Raw genomic sequence first — 16,229 nt, 5'->3', positions numbered from 1 at the left:
CCTGGGATGCAGGCAGTGTGCTGAGCATGGGGCTGCACTGCAGCATCCCACAGGATTTGTGTCTGTGTGTGCCTTGTGTTTCCCTCCTGCAGCAGCCCCTGTTTGTGCCCAGGTTATGTGTCCCCTGTGAGCTGCTGAGGCTCAGCTGGAGTGGCTCCATCCCATCTCCTGGGTTTAGGAAGTCAGGTATCTTTAGAAGAGAGACACTGTATTATTTTGAGATGTCAGAGCTTTTGTGAAGTTATGCTGGATTTGATCTCCTTTCACTTTGCTCTGCGCACACAATGAATTACTCCTGTGCAGGGAGCTCAGCCTGCAAGATCTCCGGGGCAGGGAGCAAATCTTTGCTGTCAGCACACTCTGACCTCATCCCTCTGTAGCCATGTCAGTGAGATGTGCAAGGTAACAGCCTTGCCTGGCTTCTGGTGATGGAGAAAGGCTTCCCTGAACAGCCCTGGGTGTGCCTCTCCCCTCAGTGACCCTGAGGCTGATCCAAGTACCCAGACCCCCCTGTCCACCCTTCCCACTGGAAAAGAGCACCAGAGTGCTCGTGTGTTTGGCTGCCACAAGCCCAGGGGCACCAGGAAAGCTGAATGGCCTCAGTGTGGATTTCAGGGGGGCTCCCTGCTCCCTTGGAGCTGTCAGCTGCTATTTCCCAACACACGCTCCTCTCTCAGTGTGCTCCAAGCCCAGCTCCGTGTCTAAGGTAAGCTGAAGTGGAACACAAAGTGAATGCACTTGAAACACCCTCCCCCAGGTGGTTTTCCATTTATGCAGCAGGCTCACTAATTGCAAAAAGAGTGATTACCCTTTCAAGAAGGAAATATAAACCTTGATTACTTTGAATGTGCGTTAGTGAAATGTGGTTCTGATCCCAGCTGGGCAGAAACTGTGGTTCAGTAAACTTTCTGAAAATGCTCCCATAGGAGCAGCACAGGGAACCAGTCTGAGACTGTTTTTATCCTGTTCCCATTTGTGATACCCCCAAAAGGGGACTGAACTTTGCATCCCAGATCTCTAAAGGTAGCAGAGTCCTTTCTCTCATGTTACTGGTGTGCTTCAGCTCACAGGAGCTCACCAAGCTGCTGAATGGGGAAAAAGGTTCTGTGGGAGAGGTAAAGACAAGGAGCCAACCCTTAAGTGGAAGTGTGGAGATAACCAAAACTGGCCCCAGTGCCAGCTGTGTTCTGTCTTAAGAGCATACAGACCATACAGTGGTTTTGGTCTCACTACTTTCTGAAGAAAGGACTGCAGAAAAATTAGGTGACAACCCTAACAAATGCTATAAAGCAGAGAGAACCATAGTAAATAGTGCTGGTTATAAAATTTCACTTTCCTAAATGGAAAGTGCAGTGTTTTTTTTTTTTTTTTTAAATGGGCTGATGCATGTTGTAAAGTGTTTATATATATGTATATGATCAAAATATGTGTATATACATATATAGGTAGATGGAAGGATGATGTTTTTCAGAGCCAAGTCTCACCATGGCGTGGTGAGGTGGATTTAAGGATGAATTGAGCAAGCTGTAAATTTAAGAACAAACTCATTCTGTGGCTTGAAATTAATTATTATAACCAACATGGTAACTTAATCTCACAAAAACACGAGTTTATTAATAGGTGAAGGAGCTGAAGAACCACACAGTCCATCCAGCCCTCTGATAGAGTTTCCTAATCTCAGTTACGAAATTCAATGCTGCAGTTTTACAAGGTACATATTCTCAATTAGTGAATGTTACAGAACATAAACATGAAGTGAATATTTGTATTAATGAGATTCAAACAAGTCAACTGAAAGAAGTATCAACTCTAGTTATAACACATGGTGAAAAGAATCAAATTTGGAATGTGATCATATATACTGTTGTACATCAGACAATATGTACACTGTTTCATATTGCATGACATTCATAGCATATTCATAGAAAAGTCAAACTAAATGATGGCTTAAAAACTGTTATCACTGAAATTTGCTCACTATGATTTAAAGTGTTGATATTGACTGAGTTAATATTTTCATTGTGTAAAAATACTGTATATAGTAGAAACCCTTCAGCATCTTCCACATTCAAATAAATCAAAGTTACAGTTTGTTATTTGGTGTTCAACATCTTAAATTAAACGGCCGATTCTTTCTGGCCCTCGGAAGGAAAAACAAATCATGAATATGCTCAATCTGGTTTGACTAGAACGTTTCTCTCTTGAAGACCTTGCTTCTGGAATCAGAGACTAAACCTGGACCTCGGCTGAGGTGCGGCTGGGAACACTAAAACATCTGAACACACTTAAAAAGGTGGAAAGTCCATAGCCATTCTACACACTTTCATTTATTGTCTGGACAATTAAAGTACAAATAATTCAAACACAACAAGGTTATGAAAAAAACATTTACAATACTTTCCCTCAGAAATGATCTAAACTAGCAAGGTTAACATGAAGTCATTCATTATAACTAAAGTATACAACTGCCTGGTCCTAAGAAAGATTTTTTAAATTATTATTATTATTCAGATAGTAAAACACATCGTAGAGAAAAGATTCTGACATGCCTTCCCCACTAATGCTTAGCAAATGCATCAAAACTTTCCCAGCAAACTGCGCTCATTCATAGCAGATGATGTATAAAGGTTTCCCTGAACATTGAATGAGTGTTCCTTTAAACTAAAATCTAACATTGTTAAAGTAAAAAACTGATAAAATTATGATGCAGCCTTTGCTTTTAGTTATTTGTCTACTACAAAAGTTTGCCTCTTCAGTGTGAAAAAACAATACTTAGTCTACATGCAGTTAGTGGGTATAGCATGGAAAAAATGCACAAAATAAGCACAAGTTATAAATAACCATAACGTTTTATTACCATTAAGACTAAACTTGTATTGAAAAGATTTTATATAACAAGACAAGAAAAGCAATAGCAAATTTAACTATCAACTAGATTATGCATAGCGAGTAACTGTTTCTAGTACTCAGGGAAGAGCATGACCCTTTTTTGTTTTAAATATATAACCGTACAAAGCACAAACATACTAAAATGATCAGTGCACTGGACATGGGAGAGCACCCCCTCAGTCATTTTGTTCCCTTAGCTCTGTTTTCCCCAATCTGAATTACATTAAAATAAAGACCCAGTTGTTTTCTTTTCTACTGTGCAGTAAGAAAAAATATTCACAACAAACATGACAATATATCAAACAATATTTCTACACAAGTTACCTTGATACCTCTGTCACTTAAGTATCATAAGAAAACATTTTAAGACATATACAAACAAAACTAGCAAAGTGTTACAACTTATAATAAATTAACCAAAAGAAAAAATAACTTTATATATATATATATTTATATTATATATACACATACACACACAACAAAATGACACAATAATATGCTTCTTCCCATAGTTTAAGTAAACAAATAAGTAGACTAGCCAAACTAGCTATATTTGATTTTGGCCATATGCATCACATCGGCAATTAAATAAATAAGTGTTTCAAGCAACATAAACAGTGTTCCAAATGTGCCAACACAGCCCAATTATATTAGCTTGGGCTATAAAGTGAATTTGAAAATTCTTAACAAATTTAAAGCAAATGTATTTTTTTCTAAACACATTACATTTAACTATGATACTAAGATATGTAAATAATTTTGTAGCACCTACTGCTCAAACCAAGGAAGTTTTTGATCAAAAAATTAATTTTTTTAACTTTTGTTCTGCTGATATCCCATACTGATGACTTAAAGAAAAACCGTCTTGCAACTCATCTCCTTGCTTTTGGGTTTTGACTGTGGGTAACTGCGTGCCTGGGAAGAACACTCTCCCGTACTGTATTTAATATTTTTATTACATGCTATGAAAAGATACGAAGATCATCTGTTTGTAGCCCATCCTTCAAAAAACAATCTACTAATCCAGTTTAAAACACACATCTTGATCTCTAAAAAGTTACCAGTGCAGTATGAACATGACAAAGTTGTCAATTTCCCCTAAATTAGCCAGTCAAAATATTTTTTCTCAAATCCAGATTCTCTTGTAAAAATTCTTTATATTTTATAAAAATAGATTTTTCTTGAAACCCATTTTCAGCAAAGAGACCACCTCTTTGGCAACATTGTTAATGTTATTTAAATTGTTATGTCATCAGGTATCCCCCGTTACCCCATTCCCTAACAGAAGACTGTTTAGTTCACATGATACAAAAGAAAAAAGGAAAAATAAAAAAAGTTGCAAAATTATGTTCTTCTTTTTGCAATTTTTATTGTTCCTCTTTAATTTGCGTGGGGGGTTTACCAATCTGATTCAATCAATGTTTTGAAAAAACAGAAAAGAAAACAAAAATCTTTTTTCTCGCTTTTAATCCCATTAGTTCGTAAAAATTGTTTTTTGTTTTATTATTTTTTCAAATGAGTGAATGGTCATCTTAAAAAGACCCACCTTCAAGGAAGGTAGTAAAACTAGCTGGCCGGGTAAAAATCCCTGCACATTGTTATCTATGTATATTATATTCAACAACGACAGCTATGAAAGAACATTCAATGCATCAAAGGTTTTTTTTTTTTCTAAGCATTATAAAATCCTTTCCTGTTCCTCACAGGATATCCAATGTTTTAATACTTAGGCAACACTGGCTTATAAAGTCCATGGTTGAATATAAGCCTTGAAGAGTTTTTTTTTTTTTGTTTTGTTTTGTTCGTATATATATTTATATATATATATTTTAGTAAGTAAGGATATGAAATTCAGGATTTGTGGGTTTTATTGGTTTTAAAGGAAACTTGCAATACTCTGTCTCCTAAACGGTATCCATTAAGGCTGGCAATGGCCATGGCAGCTTCGTCGTAGTTGGTCATGGTGACAAAGCCAAATCCCTTGCACTTGTTGGTGTTGAAATCGCGGATCACCTTGACATTATTGACCGCTCCAAAGGGACCAAACAACTGCCACAGCACGCTCTCATCCGAGTCGGGGGACAAGTTGTAGACGAAGATGCACCATCCAGTCCCGGTGTGACCAGGGATATTCATTCCCACAAGGCTCGTCATGCCATCAATTGTGATCGGAGAAAACCTACCGAGCAAAAAGAGGGGTCTATTCTAAATATATCTCTTGGCACGAGCTATAGGGCTCCAAGACTTTAAAGTAAATAAGCCAATGGTACTGAAGGTTCTGGATCCTGTCCCTGGATGATGACCACAGAGCCACCCTTGCTCTCTAACTCCTGCTGAAGCAGAGGGGAGCTGTGCTAAATAAATGAAATCGCCAAATCTGGGCATAAATGCATCTCCCGCCGAGGATAAGCCCTGCTTAGATGTGTACAAAGACCTCAGAAAAGAAATGCTCGAGGACAATCTGAGTCAGAGAGGGCCTGCACACACTGTGATAAACAACAGCTCGTGTAAAAAGGGCCTTAGAAATTTGCCACTTATTTCCAGCACTGATATAAGTTTCAGGACAACAAATCTAATGCTTCGTCTCCTACTAGTCTGCAGCGAAAAAACCCAAGCAAACTTCAAGACCTATTTTAAAGATTAATAAGAAATGCCTTTGTCAGGATTCAGCTGTAATGGTAGCTTCTTCAGCTAAAAATACTATTAGAGAGATGTCTCTAAGTGGTAGATTTTATTTCTCCTCCTAACACGGTCCTTAATTGACATACACTGGGGAAAAAATCCAGGTGATAAAGAGTCCTAAAGCTAGCCGCATAGAGAAGGAGGTTTATGCAGCAATTGTATTTATGTTCTACTTATTCTACAATTAATGAGCACATCACTGATACCTTCATACCGTGAGGCTTCATTTCCATGACAGGCTTTAGGTCCTTCAAAAAGACAATGCAGGAACTAACTCCCAGAATTCAACAGAGCACCCTACTGTTTCTCCCTCGCTGTCCTTTGGGACTTTACCTCGAATATCCAAAGAGAGCAGATAAAGCCAGGTGTTTAGGAACACGGATCCATCATGGGATAACAAAGGCTGGGCAAGATCTAGGGAGATCATCTGATCAGCCTCCTGCTCCAAGCAAGGCAAACTTCTCAAATGAGACTTGCTGCTCATGGCCCTGCAGAGGGAAGCTTGGGAAATCTCCAAGGACAGCAATGCTGCTCCTGCAGCCGCTGCTGCAGGGCTCCATCCTCACTGCAGATGAGTTTCCCTTATCCTCAAGTAGAATTTCCCCTGCTGCAGCCTGTCACTGCTGATTCTTGTCCTCCTGCGTCTGACCTCTGCAAAAAACTCGGCTTCACCTTCTTTCTAAAGCCCCTTGGTAGGCAGCTGAAGGCAGCAGTCAGGGGCTAAACTCCACATTTGCCTGTCCCGAATTTCAGCGTGTTCCTGCCGCTTTCCAAGGTCTCCCCAGTGGCAGCCATGGCCAGCAGCAGTGACAGCTCCTGCTCCTCACCAGTTCAGCGTCACCCGCTAATGCGAGGAGGGTGCAGCGCAGCCCATGACTCAGGTTATTAATGAAGATGTTAAGCAGTATCAGCCCTCAGGATCAACATAATTTTCCTTTCATCAGTGTGGAAAAAAAATTGACATGCTTTCTGAAGCTACACTTTGGGATACGTTTTAAAATAACAACTGCACAGAGGAAACGTCTTAAAAATCCAGTTTCACGTGTACCTTCAATATGATGAGTTTCAATACCAGAATGGAATAATAATTCCTCAGGATTTTCTGAGCGATGATTGAGGGAGCAGAGGGAGATACTCTGTTGCTGAGCGAGTTCTTGCGCTCTCCAAAACTTTTTACACTTGTAATAATTTCCACATTTCGCAATCTGCACAGTATTATGCAGTGTATATTAAATAACCATAAAGGAAACTACACACTTGATGGTTGCTCACTGTTCTGTTGACGCCTGACGGCACTTTTTATGTATATTCAGGGAAAAAGAAGACACTTGGAATATACATCTTAAGCTGAGGATCATCACTGGGGTGTAGCTGTGCTGTAAATGAGCAGTTCACAAATGCTCACAGCATCAGATCCTCAGGAAGGTTTGCAGACAGTTTATTAAAAATCCATGGCAATTTTCCAACTCAACTTCACTTTTGCAAATCCTTATCTCGACACATTTTAGTTTCTCTTCCGCACAGTGAAACCAGTGACATTATCAGAACAGTTCAGCACAGAAAGGCTGGACAAGGCCAATTTCTACTGCTCCTTCCACTGTAGGTGGAAATAAGGATTGGAAATAAGGCACCGCAAGGGCTTGTACAAGCCAACAGCTTCAGCTCATTTTGAAATCTGCAAGATGGGACTTCAAGCCCAATCACTGACCAGTGCTGACTGTGCCAGCAATATACACAAGCCAGCAAACACTGCCTTTCTGGAATGTTTAAATTTAATGTGAAATACAACTCTGAGGGACACACCATGCTCTAAGTAAGGATGAAATAAAACCCGTACAATGCAAAGCCGTGTGTGTCACAAGGCATTATAAGGCTTTGCATTCTAAAGAAGTGCTTCCCTGATGCAAAGGGTTAAAGTTTCCTACAGTTCACTGGAGAGCAGCTTTTCCCTGGAAACCTTTAGGAGCTATGCAGCTTTCAACTATTTATGTGCCATGAGCACAGCAGCTGCTGTAAATCCAACAAAACATGCATGAACCTGGTGCAAGTGTATTGACACAAATACAAGATCACCTATCGCATAAGGAGCTTTGCTTCTAGCAAGTGATCTGAAATTAGCCTCAATAAAACCTTTTTTCCACATCAGCATGTCTCATTTTCCATCAGTACCACACAGTTAGCACAGGGAAAGCCAATCTCCTGTTTCTGAAGCAGCTTTAGAAATTATCAGTGTGGTATTTTTTGTCACCCTGCACCTATAAATTCAGGTTTTGCTAGTGCAGGTACAATTGCCAAGGTTTGCTAGGAGGAGATAAGAATTAATTTAAGATGCCTGCAAAATGACTTTGAGCACTGCTGTGTTTTTGGAGTAACGCTGCAGACAATGTTGAGAAAGCAGATGTATAACCTATAAAGGCAGGTAATTGCTCTTTTCCTCTGCTCAGGCTGAGCCTATCCTGCACCACACGCCAGCCCAATTCCAGCAAAGGAGCAGCAGCAAAAACCCAGGGAAGCCTCCCAGAACAAACCCATCCTTCTGACACTGACCTGCACCTGGACAGACACTCAACTGGGAGAGTTTCCATGTTTCTGATGAGATTTCAAGGAACAAATAAGGTGGGAGAGCACAGGAGAAGGGCAGTGTGGTAAAATCAGGGGGTTCTGACTGACCACATCCCCATCACCACTCAGGATACCCCAACACAACCAACGTGCCCAGGAACACCAGCACTGCTGCTGCTGCTGGGGAGAAGCTCTGGTTTGACTTTGCTCTTTTGAGCACTCAAGAGTTCAGAGCTGCACTGAGTTACTGAGGGGTTAAACCCCACCTTACTGTCTGCTACTAGCTACTGTAGAGATATACTTACCATACCTTTTTAGAGGATGAGCTTCAAACAAAAGCTCAAATAGTTTTCAAGTGTGGTGAGTAGACCATTTCAGATTTTCTCATCTTAATCTGGACATTTTAGGGCAACATCAGGAATAAGACTACACCTTTGTTTTGCTGCAAGGATCGCTTATGCTGATGTTGCCATTAAAAGAAACACTAACACCACATCATCTCATTTTAGCTACCAAGCATACTCATGTAACAGCAGAAATGTTGACAGATCAGCTGAGCTTTCACACATACGTGCACATACAAACACACAGCTATTTTAAACAAACAAAAAATAAATTTCAAGGACTGAAAAAAAAATTCAAAGTATTAAACCTGTAACAAAAGAAACTTTGGGCTGATTGAGGTGCACACAGCTGTATTTTCAAGTCAAACTTATGATGTGGTCCTAACTGTGAGAGACCACAGCAGCCTAATTCTGATTTTTGACTTAGATTTTCTATTATCAGATGAGAGATTTGGTAAAAACTCAAGTTAATAGTTTTGATTCTACAAAAAGCACCACTTAGCAGAGCAACTGCAATTTCAATGCTGGTAGCTGTGGCACCTAAACCATTTGAGAAGCCCACCTGTAAATAAAAAAAGGTTGAAAAACCCCACAGAACTTGTGCGTGAGGCCTTTAAAGTAACAAAACCAACTGAAGTCCAAACTTAAAAAGAATTTGACATGCTGGTGGAAGAAAAGAAGGGATAAAAAAAATAAAGTTAGTGAATTAAAAAAAAATAAATTGTAGCACCAATCTGTGCCAACACGGACATCTGGCAATCTGTGGAATTCTAATTACCTCTTTACGCCATAGGCCATATTAAGCAAATTGTCCAGCCTGAAAAGAGAAGGAGGGTCTTTGGGTTAATGTCTCACAGATGGCAAGATCGCTCAATGGAACTATTATTAATAGTGTTCCATTTTCAAAGAAGAAACGTTCAACAAGTTTCCCACACATCTAAGGAGCCTAACAACTCCCGGCCTGCTTTGTTAAGTCTGAGGTTGTGCTTAAATTTCCACCAGAGCATTTAAAAGCCTTTTTTAAACTTGTCTACCGTCTAGAGAAAAGCTTAACCTTTATAGCTTGGTTTTAAAAGATGCACTTAGGATTTGTCTTTTTTTTTTTAATAATTCAACTTTTTTTGGTAATTTAACTGCTCATCTTATATTTACAGTTAATTTAAAAATAAAATATTAAGTCCAAAACTACTGGAACTGGAAAACTTCTTGATAATCTTTGATAATCTGCTTTAGTATAATACATTCTCCCAATTTTATTATATAAATTTAGCATTAATCCTTCATGACATGTCAATCTAAATTGACCACCAAATTTTGTAGAATTTAACCATCTGCTTTCCATGGCAGCACAATAAAGTCCTTCTGTCCATGGAATGATTCAGTGATAACCTCAATGGACACAGCTGCATGCCAAAGACACAAAAACAAGTGTAAATTTAATGTATCCAATGACTGACTTTTTATGATCTTTAATTCATTAGCACTTTCCATCCCTGACAAACTAAAATTACTTCTGGATAATTCTCTAAAGCCAGTGTGCAACTCAGTTATGCAAATATGTCCAAGTTCTCTTTCTTGAAGGCAGACTTTTTTATTTGAAAGCTGGGTTGCCTGAGAACTATTAAGTATGAAAGTAATAGGAACATCACATACTGCTAACTCTGCCTTATGCATCAGATGGAAACAGTATATTCAGAATGCAAAGCATAAAACATCCCCAAAAGCATCTGAAGCCTCACACCAAAGACTAATACAAGGGCTCTTTATACTAAGAGCAGATATCTCAGGCTAATAAATTTAATGATACTCCTGCTGACTGGGACAGACTCAGCTTTTTTCCTGCTACCAATCCACTGTCATTAACATCAAAGTCTAAGCTGCATCAAAACTGTAGTAATACAGCAGAAAATAAAAGCATTACCCAAAAAGAGAGAAAGAACAGGACAGTCACTGCTCATTTGATTACCAGAGTAACTCTATTCTGTCCTCCCTTTTTCTGTGAGCCTTCATGAGATCTGATTGTACAGTACTTCAGCTGTTTTAGTAAATACAACATGACTACTGCTGTCAGCAGATTTTCCTCCTCATTCTCCAGGAAAGAATATTTAATTTTACAAACAAAATCAGGTCAGCCTACGCAACTAAAGCATATTTTCCTGCACAGCACCTGCCCCACATTGCTGTTGCTGGTGGAACCTCAGTTCTTTTCCAGGTAATTACCTGAATCTCTGAGCCTGGTGGTGAAGTGGTCCAGGGTAGCGTCTGTTGGGAGACTGATACAGCTGTGAAAGGAGTGCCTGGCTTGTTTTCTGGCTGGGGTTATTGGCAAACTTCACAGTAATTGGTTCTGTAGCACCACTAGGCTTCTGGCCATTTAGTCCCTTTATGGCTTCTTCTGCCTCTATTCTCTTATCAAAACGGATAAATCCCACACCTCGAGAAACCCCTGGGAAGTAAAAACATGTGAAGAGATGAATATTCGTAGGAACAGCCTCATTTATGCAATGAACAAACTGAACATTGGGTTCAACTTCTCACAATAGGTGGTTTGCAAATTAAGGCAAGTCCTGTAAAGAAAAATCCTCTTCCCAATCCCAATGAATTTAAGTAAAGAATATTCTGTATTTTGATAGTTCCTCATTAAAGAGGCAGCAGTTATACCTCTAGTTACATTTATAAGGAAACAGGCACTGCATTTTACACTACAAGTCAAAAAAACCCAGCTGCAGACATTTGCAATTTTGCCACTTCCAAAAGAAAAACCATGCACTTATCAAGAAAAGTTTTCTTTTAACCTGTGACTTGATCAACCAGAATCCGTGAGGTGATGATGCGCCCATATTGTGAGAATAACTGCTCTAATTCTTTCTGGGTCATGGTTTTGGGAAGGCCGCTGACATACAAGTTGGCATCCCGGATGGAGGCCGAACTTGGACGGGCATACGACACCTACGGAGAGAAAAGGAGAGGAGCGTTAGTGAGCTACAGCCACCCTGGGCATTTTGGACAGATCACGTTCTCTTCTTTCACAAGACACAACCCTGCAGTTCAGACAGGACCTGTTCTGCCAAACCAGCAGAGCCAGGAAAGGCTGGAGGAACAAAGGAAGAGCTGCAGAGACCTTAAAACAGACACAAGGGTTCTGAAGTGCAGTGATAAAAGCCCATTGTTCAGAGGTGGATTGATGTGCACCTTCCCACGCGCGGCTCCGTGAATCCCCCCCTCGGCTGTGGGTGTGCGGATGATTTGCCGTAGCCAGCCCCGCACGCTCAAGTTCCCGCATGTTTTTCTTTTCCCCCTCCAAGTGTCTGAAACAGATCAGGTTATTTGCAGAACGATCTTTTGTGCTCTCTCTCTTTGTGTTTGCATCCTGAGCTGGCAAGATCTGTTCTGGATGAACAGTAAAGTACTGGTGAAATTAGACTAAATGAACATCTGCTCAGGGAGCTGTAGACTGACACTCATTGTCGGATCTGCAATTTATCACGAGAAGTTCCCTTGCATTATAAAGCCCAGAATCAGACCATAAAATATTATGACCGAGCAAACAAGAAAATCTAGCTGTGGCTCTGCATGTGTGCTGTTGGAAAATTACTAATTCAAGCCTCTTAACTGCTCTTCTACCTATGAATCAGATTTATAATTATAATAGGTGCATAAAAAGCCTTCTGCACTTTTAAAATAATATATACATTTAGAATAAACACATTTAACATAATAAAAACACTTCCTGGATAAAGCCTAATGGCAAATTTTCAGCACAGATCATGAATTACTTTGCAGCACATCTGAAAAAGCATTGGAAACCAAGCTGAATATTCTGCACTTCATTTTGATTTATTTCAATATAAACAGATCAGCACTCTCCTGCATTATGTCTTAAAATGTGTCTAGGAAGGAAGTGGGGGGGGTTCCCATCACAAATACAATACATTCAGCAATTGTATTCCCTTTTCCCTGAGCCTCAGCCTGAACAGAGAGGATGTCAAATGCATGTCTATGTGTTTTATGTGTCAAAGAGTTGTCTTTATGTGCTCCACACCTAAAAATAGATGTTGACTCAACACAGAAAATTATGTTAATGACTAATATTTGCTTCCACAATCTCCTCTGCATAATAGCAGACAAAGTCTAAAGATGCTAGATTTTAAGGTTTTTGGCAATTTCTTTGTAACTTACATGTTTGTCCATAACCTTTTAAATCTAACATTTACAGAGAAGGCTGGGGAGAGGAGGTGGAAAATTCAGGGAAAGAAATATGAAATAGAGGTTAGAGAAAACATTTGCATCAATGGAGGCAAGCTCAGGCACACAGCACAAAACAGACATGAGAAGAGCAGAAACCTTCAGGTGCTGAAAGGAAGGAGGATATTGGGGTAGAAAATATTTTGCGTCACATTTTGTGTCATTTTGTGCTGATGGGGTGCAGCATTTCCATCACTTCCCTGCCGGTCCTGAACATCCCTCTGATGGACCCAGGACCAAAACACACATGGATGGCACAACTTGGCTTTTATGTAACAGGGCTCAATCCAGACCCTGGGGATACCAGGGACAATCACATGGTGCTTTTATCTACAGCTTGGTTTGGTGCTGGAGCATTTGGAAAAGCAGATTCTCCCTCCCCACTCTGCAAATGCCTCACCTTCAGAGGGCACTGTGAGAGCTCAGGCATCTACAGTTTAACCTACTTTAGAAATAACAGCTTAAAAAACATTTAAGAGCCTCTCTGGAGTGAGGGTAGGGATCTTACCTATTCCTCAAAACTGAGAACCGCAAAATGAATAAAGTTCCTGGGCAAACAGCCAGGGGTTTCCTTTGGGTTTCTCACTCTGGCACATTCATTAACCAAATGCCACGTTACAGGGAAGATGAAAAGTATTGGGATATGCAAAAAACACTACTTCCCAGAGCAATGAGTGCCTGACATTTTATATATATATACACTTCTACTTACAGAAGGCTCTCTGCTCTCGTGGGCCTTGCAGGCAGGCAGAGGAAGGAGAGGCTGCTCACACTCCCAACCCTCCACTCACAGCACATGTGAGCACCTATTGCTGCTCAGGTCTAGTTTTTATTTCCTCCTGCAATCAAACATTCAGGCTGCAGGGGAGCCTGAGCCAAAGAAAGAAGCTGCCAAAAGCAACTCAGCCGTCTTTAATATCAAGGAGAAAAGGTTGCGGAGCTGAATGGACTCAAGGCTAGTAATGTCAATTATTTATCTGCTTTTGAATCTTTTTCATCTTTGCTCTGAGGTCAGCCAATGACAAATCGATCGGTTAGAGTGTGCCATTCTGCTTTCAAGCTATTATTCAGTTAGTGCTGAGGACGGGATGTCTTCCCGTGTGTGAGCTATCAAAGGAAGAAATCGCCCACCCTGACCCTCCATCACACCAGAAGCTCCTTATGCTGTGTGAGTTAAAATGGGAGCAAAAACCAGCTCCCATTTTATCCCTGCAAACCGCAAAGCGCTGCGTGAGGACGCTGCATTAATTCTTTATATTCACACTCAAAAATGATTTTTTTTTTTCCCCCTTCCTTTGCTCACGGCAGTGTTACCACCCTGTAATGAAACAGAGCGTTGAAATAGAAAAGAGTATGAATTCCTTGTGGTGGCTAGGATTCCAAATAATGAGCTAGAGAACACCAAGGTACTGTTTGACCCAGGCATTTCTCAGCATTAAAATATATGTCCGCTCGCACAACGGTTGAAGGTCGAACCACGGTGTTGGATTTCACTGCAGAAGATCATTCAGGAGTTCTGCGGTCAAATTTGCAAGGAAGATAATAAAATATTGTAGAATTCATTTAATGGCTTGCTGGCCTCAGATGTTAGTTTCTATAAATACATTTATAATAACAACTATGAAAAACATTTAATAGGACATTTCTCATCTGACATTGAGCATTAGCCTGTGTAAGGGCTTCTCTTCATAATAAACAGAGATCTCCAGAGGCTGCACCACTGTTTCCCAACACCACTGCAGCATCAGAAGGTACAGCATTTCATATCTTCCATGGCAAAGCACATTTTTCTTCAAGTGCACAGAAAATATCTCCAAGTAATTATCTTCCCTATTGATTTCCTACCTGCTTTCCCATATTGAAAACTTTTTGAAGAATTACTAAACTCGAGACTCTTCAGAACATAAATTGAAGCCGTCTGGCCTTCCCAAGCCAGAGCCCACAGCAAAGGCACCCAGAGGCATGAACGCATCCCATTTATCTTCTGGAACAAGCAACAGCAGCCATTTGAACAGTGCCACTTAACCACTTTGCTGCTGCTCCCTGTAAGAGAAGCCTTCAACTCCTGTGCTAATCCTGGACCTCTCAAACATCTCCAAGTCCATTTCTAGGAGCCCCCTTGTAAAATTTAACTCTGCTCTGAAGAGGAACTGCATCTTTCCTGAATGATTTGCTCTGCCAGCGCAGCCACCCTGCCCTGGACACACCTGAGCAGCAACCAAGCAGCTAATTCTGCAGATGCCAACCTTCCCTGAGATGTGCCTTGCTCTGCATCTACCATTCCTCACCTGGAGAACAGGAAACCATGCAGGAGCCTTGAATCAGGGTGCAGCACAGGCACCCAAGGACCACCAAGGCATCCACCCAGGGCACCTCTCAGCCACAAGCAGCTAAGGGGCAGTCAGCGTTCAGAGACTCCCTGGGCAGCTTTCAGAACGTTTGTGTAACATTCAAAAATACCCGACTCCTTGGTGACCTTAATACAGAGACTTTGCTATGTCCTTTTGTGACTGCTTTGTCCTTTTGTGACTCTTCAAGACACAGGATTTCTTGTGTGATTTTTGGGGTGAGTCACTTGGCTTTTTTTCTGCCTGAAGTCCAGTTTAAAATGGGGACAACCCTTCCCTCACTTGCTGCCCCTTGTCCCACTAGTACAAACTGGAAGAGCTTTAGCACAACCAACTCAAAAGCCTCACACATAAATAAAGCACAGTCTCACTTGTTTAATACACATCCAGAACTAGAAGTAAAATCATCTTAGCACCAGTGAACGGGCTATGGCAGAAAGAGACATTTCCTCACAACCACTTCCAGACCCTCAACTGTGTCCTAATTTTGTGCAAAAGCAGATTTGAGACACCCTCCTGTGAAAGTTCTGTGCTTTGTCAGAACAAGCAAACACAAAAGCCCTCTGGTCCAGAGGCTGAAGACCAGGATGTGGAATACTTTCACATCTGATGCTTGCACTGCTCTGTCCTTTCTCTTCACTAAGCCCTTGGCTGGAGGATGGAGGGGAGTGACGATGCACTTTACTGTTGAGCGATTCAATGCCATTTTACAGAGATTAATTATAATTGCAGGTACAATGGTCTATCCCATCATTTCAGGAAAGACATCCACAGATAATAACCTAGGAACACTCCTGGCTGTATCAAGAGCAAGGCTAAGAGAAATAATTGCTCTGGCTCGGTGGAGTGAAAAGGACTCACTGGCAAAACTGAGGCAGTAAAAAGAAAAATCCCGATTAAGCGAAGATGCATGAAATTAAGAGGCAGAGACTCTCTGCCTCTTAATTTCTGCTGCTGGAAGCAGCAGAACCAAAGCTGGATCTTCAAATGCAGCACTGAAAGGTCCTCTGAGCACCAGTATCACTGCAGGCACAAAGTGTGGGGGAAGGTTTGTCAACAAGCACTACAAAGTCCAAAGGGTTACACTGACAGAGGCTCCTAAAGAGCAAAACAGGAGCCTCTTTAGTTGAGGCTTTCCAGGTTTGCAGCATCTTTCAAG

The 16,229-nt window shown here is 40.8% G+C and overlaps 1 protein-coding gene across 5 annotated transcripts in view; it reads right to left on the bottom strand.

Annotated features, from left to right (window-relative positions):
- Positions 1–1,584: 1,584 nt before the first annotated feature.
- ELAVL4 (ELAV like RNA binding protein 4) overlaps positions 1,585–16,229 on the bottom strand; it is an 81,026-nt gene continuing 66,381 nt past the window's right edge. For all 5 annotated transcript variants that reach the window (XM_059477903.1, XM_059477899.1, XM_059477904.1 and 2 more), the window contains exons 4-7: positions 11,273–11,426; positions 10,698–10,923; positions 9,256–9,294; positions 1,585–5,068 (exon numbers count right to left, since the gene is read on the bottom strand). In XM_059477903.1, the coding sequence (XP_059333886.1) occupies positions 4,741–5,068; positions 9,256–9,294; positions 10,698–10,923; positions 11,273–11,426 (747 nt within the window). In that variant the 3' untranslated portion in view covers positions 1,585–4,740. The remainder of the gene's footprint in view (positions 5,069–9,255; positions 9,295–10,697; positions 10,924–11,272; positions 11,427–16,229) is intronic.

This window comes from Ammospiza nelsoni, chromosome 9 (genome assembly GCF_027579445.1).
Source record: "Ammospiza nelsoni isolate bAmmNel1 chromosome 9, bAmmNel1.pri, whole genome shotgun sequence".
NCBI classification, from domain to species: Eukaryota; Metazoa; Chordata; class Aves; order Passeriformes; family Passerellidae; genus Ammospiza; species Ammospiza nelsoni.
Note: the sequence above shows the minus strand (reverse complement) of the source record. Positions and strands in the feature narration are given on the sequence as shown.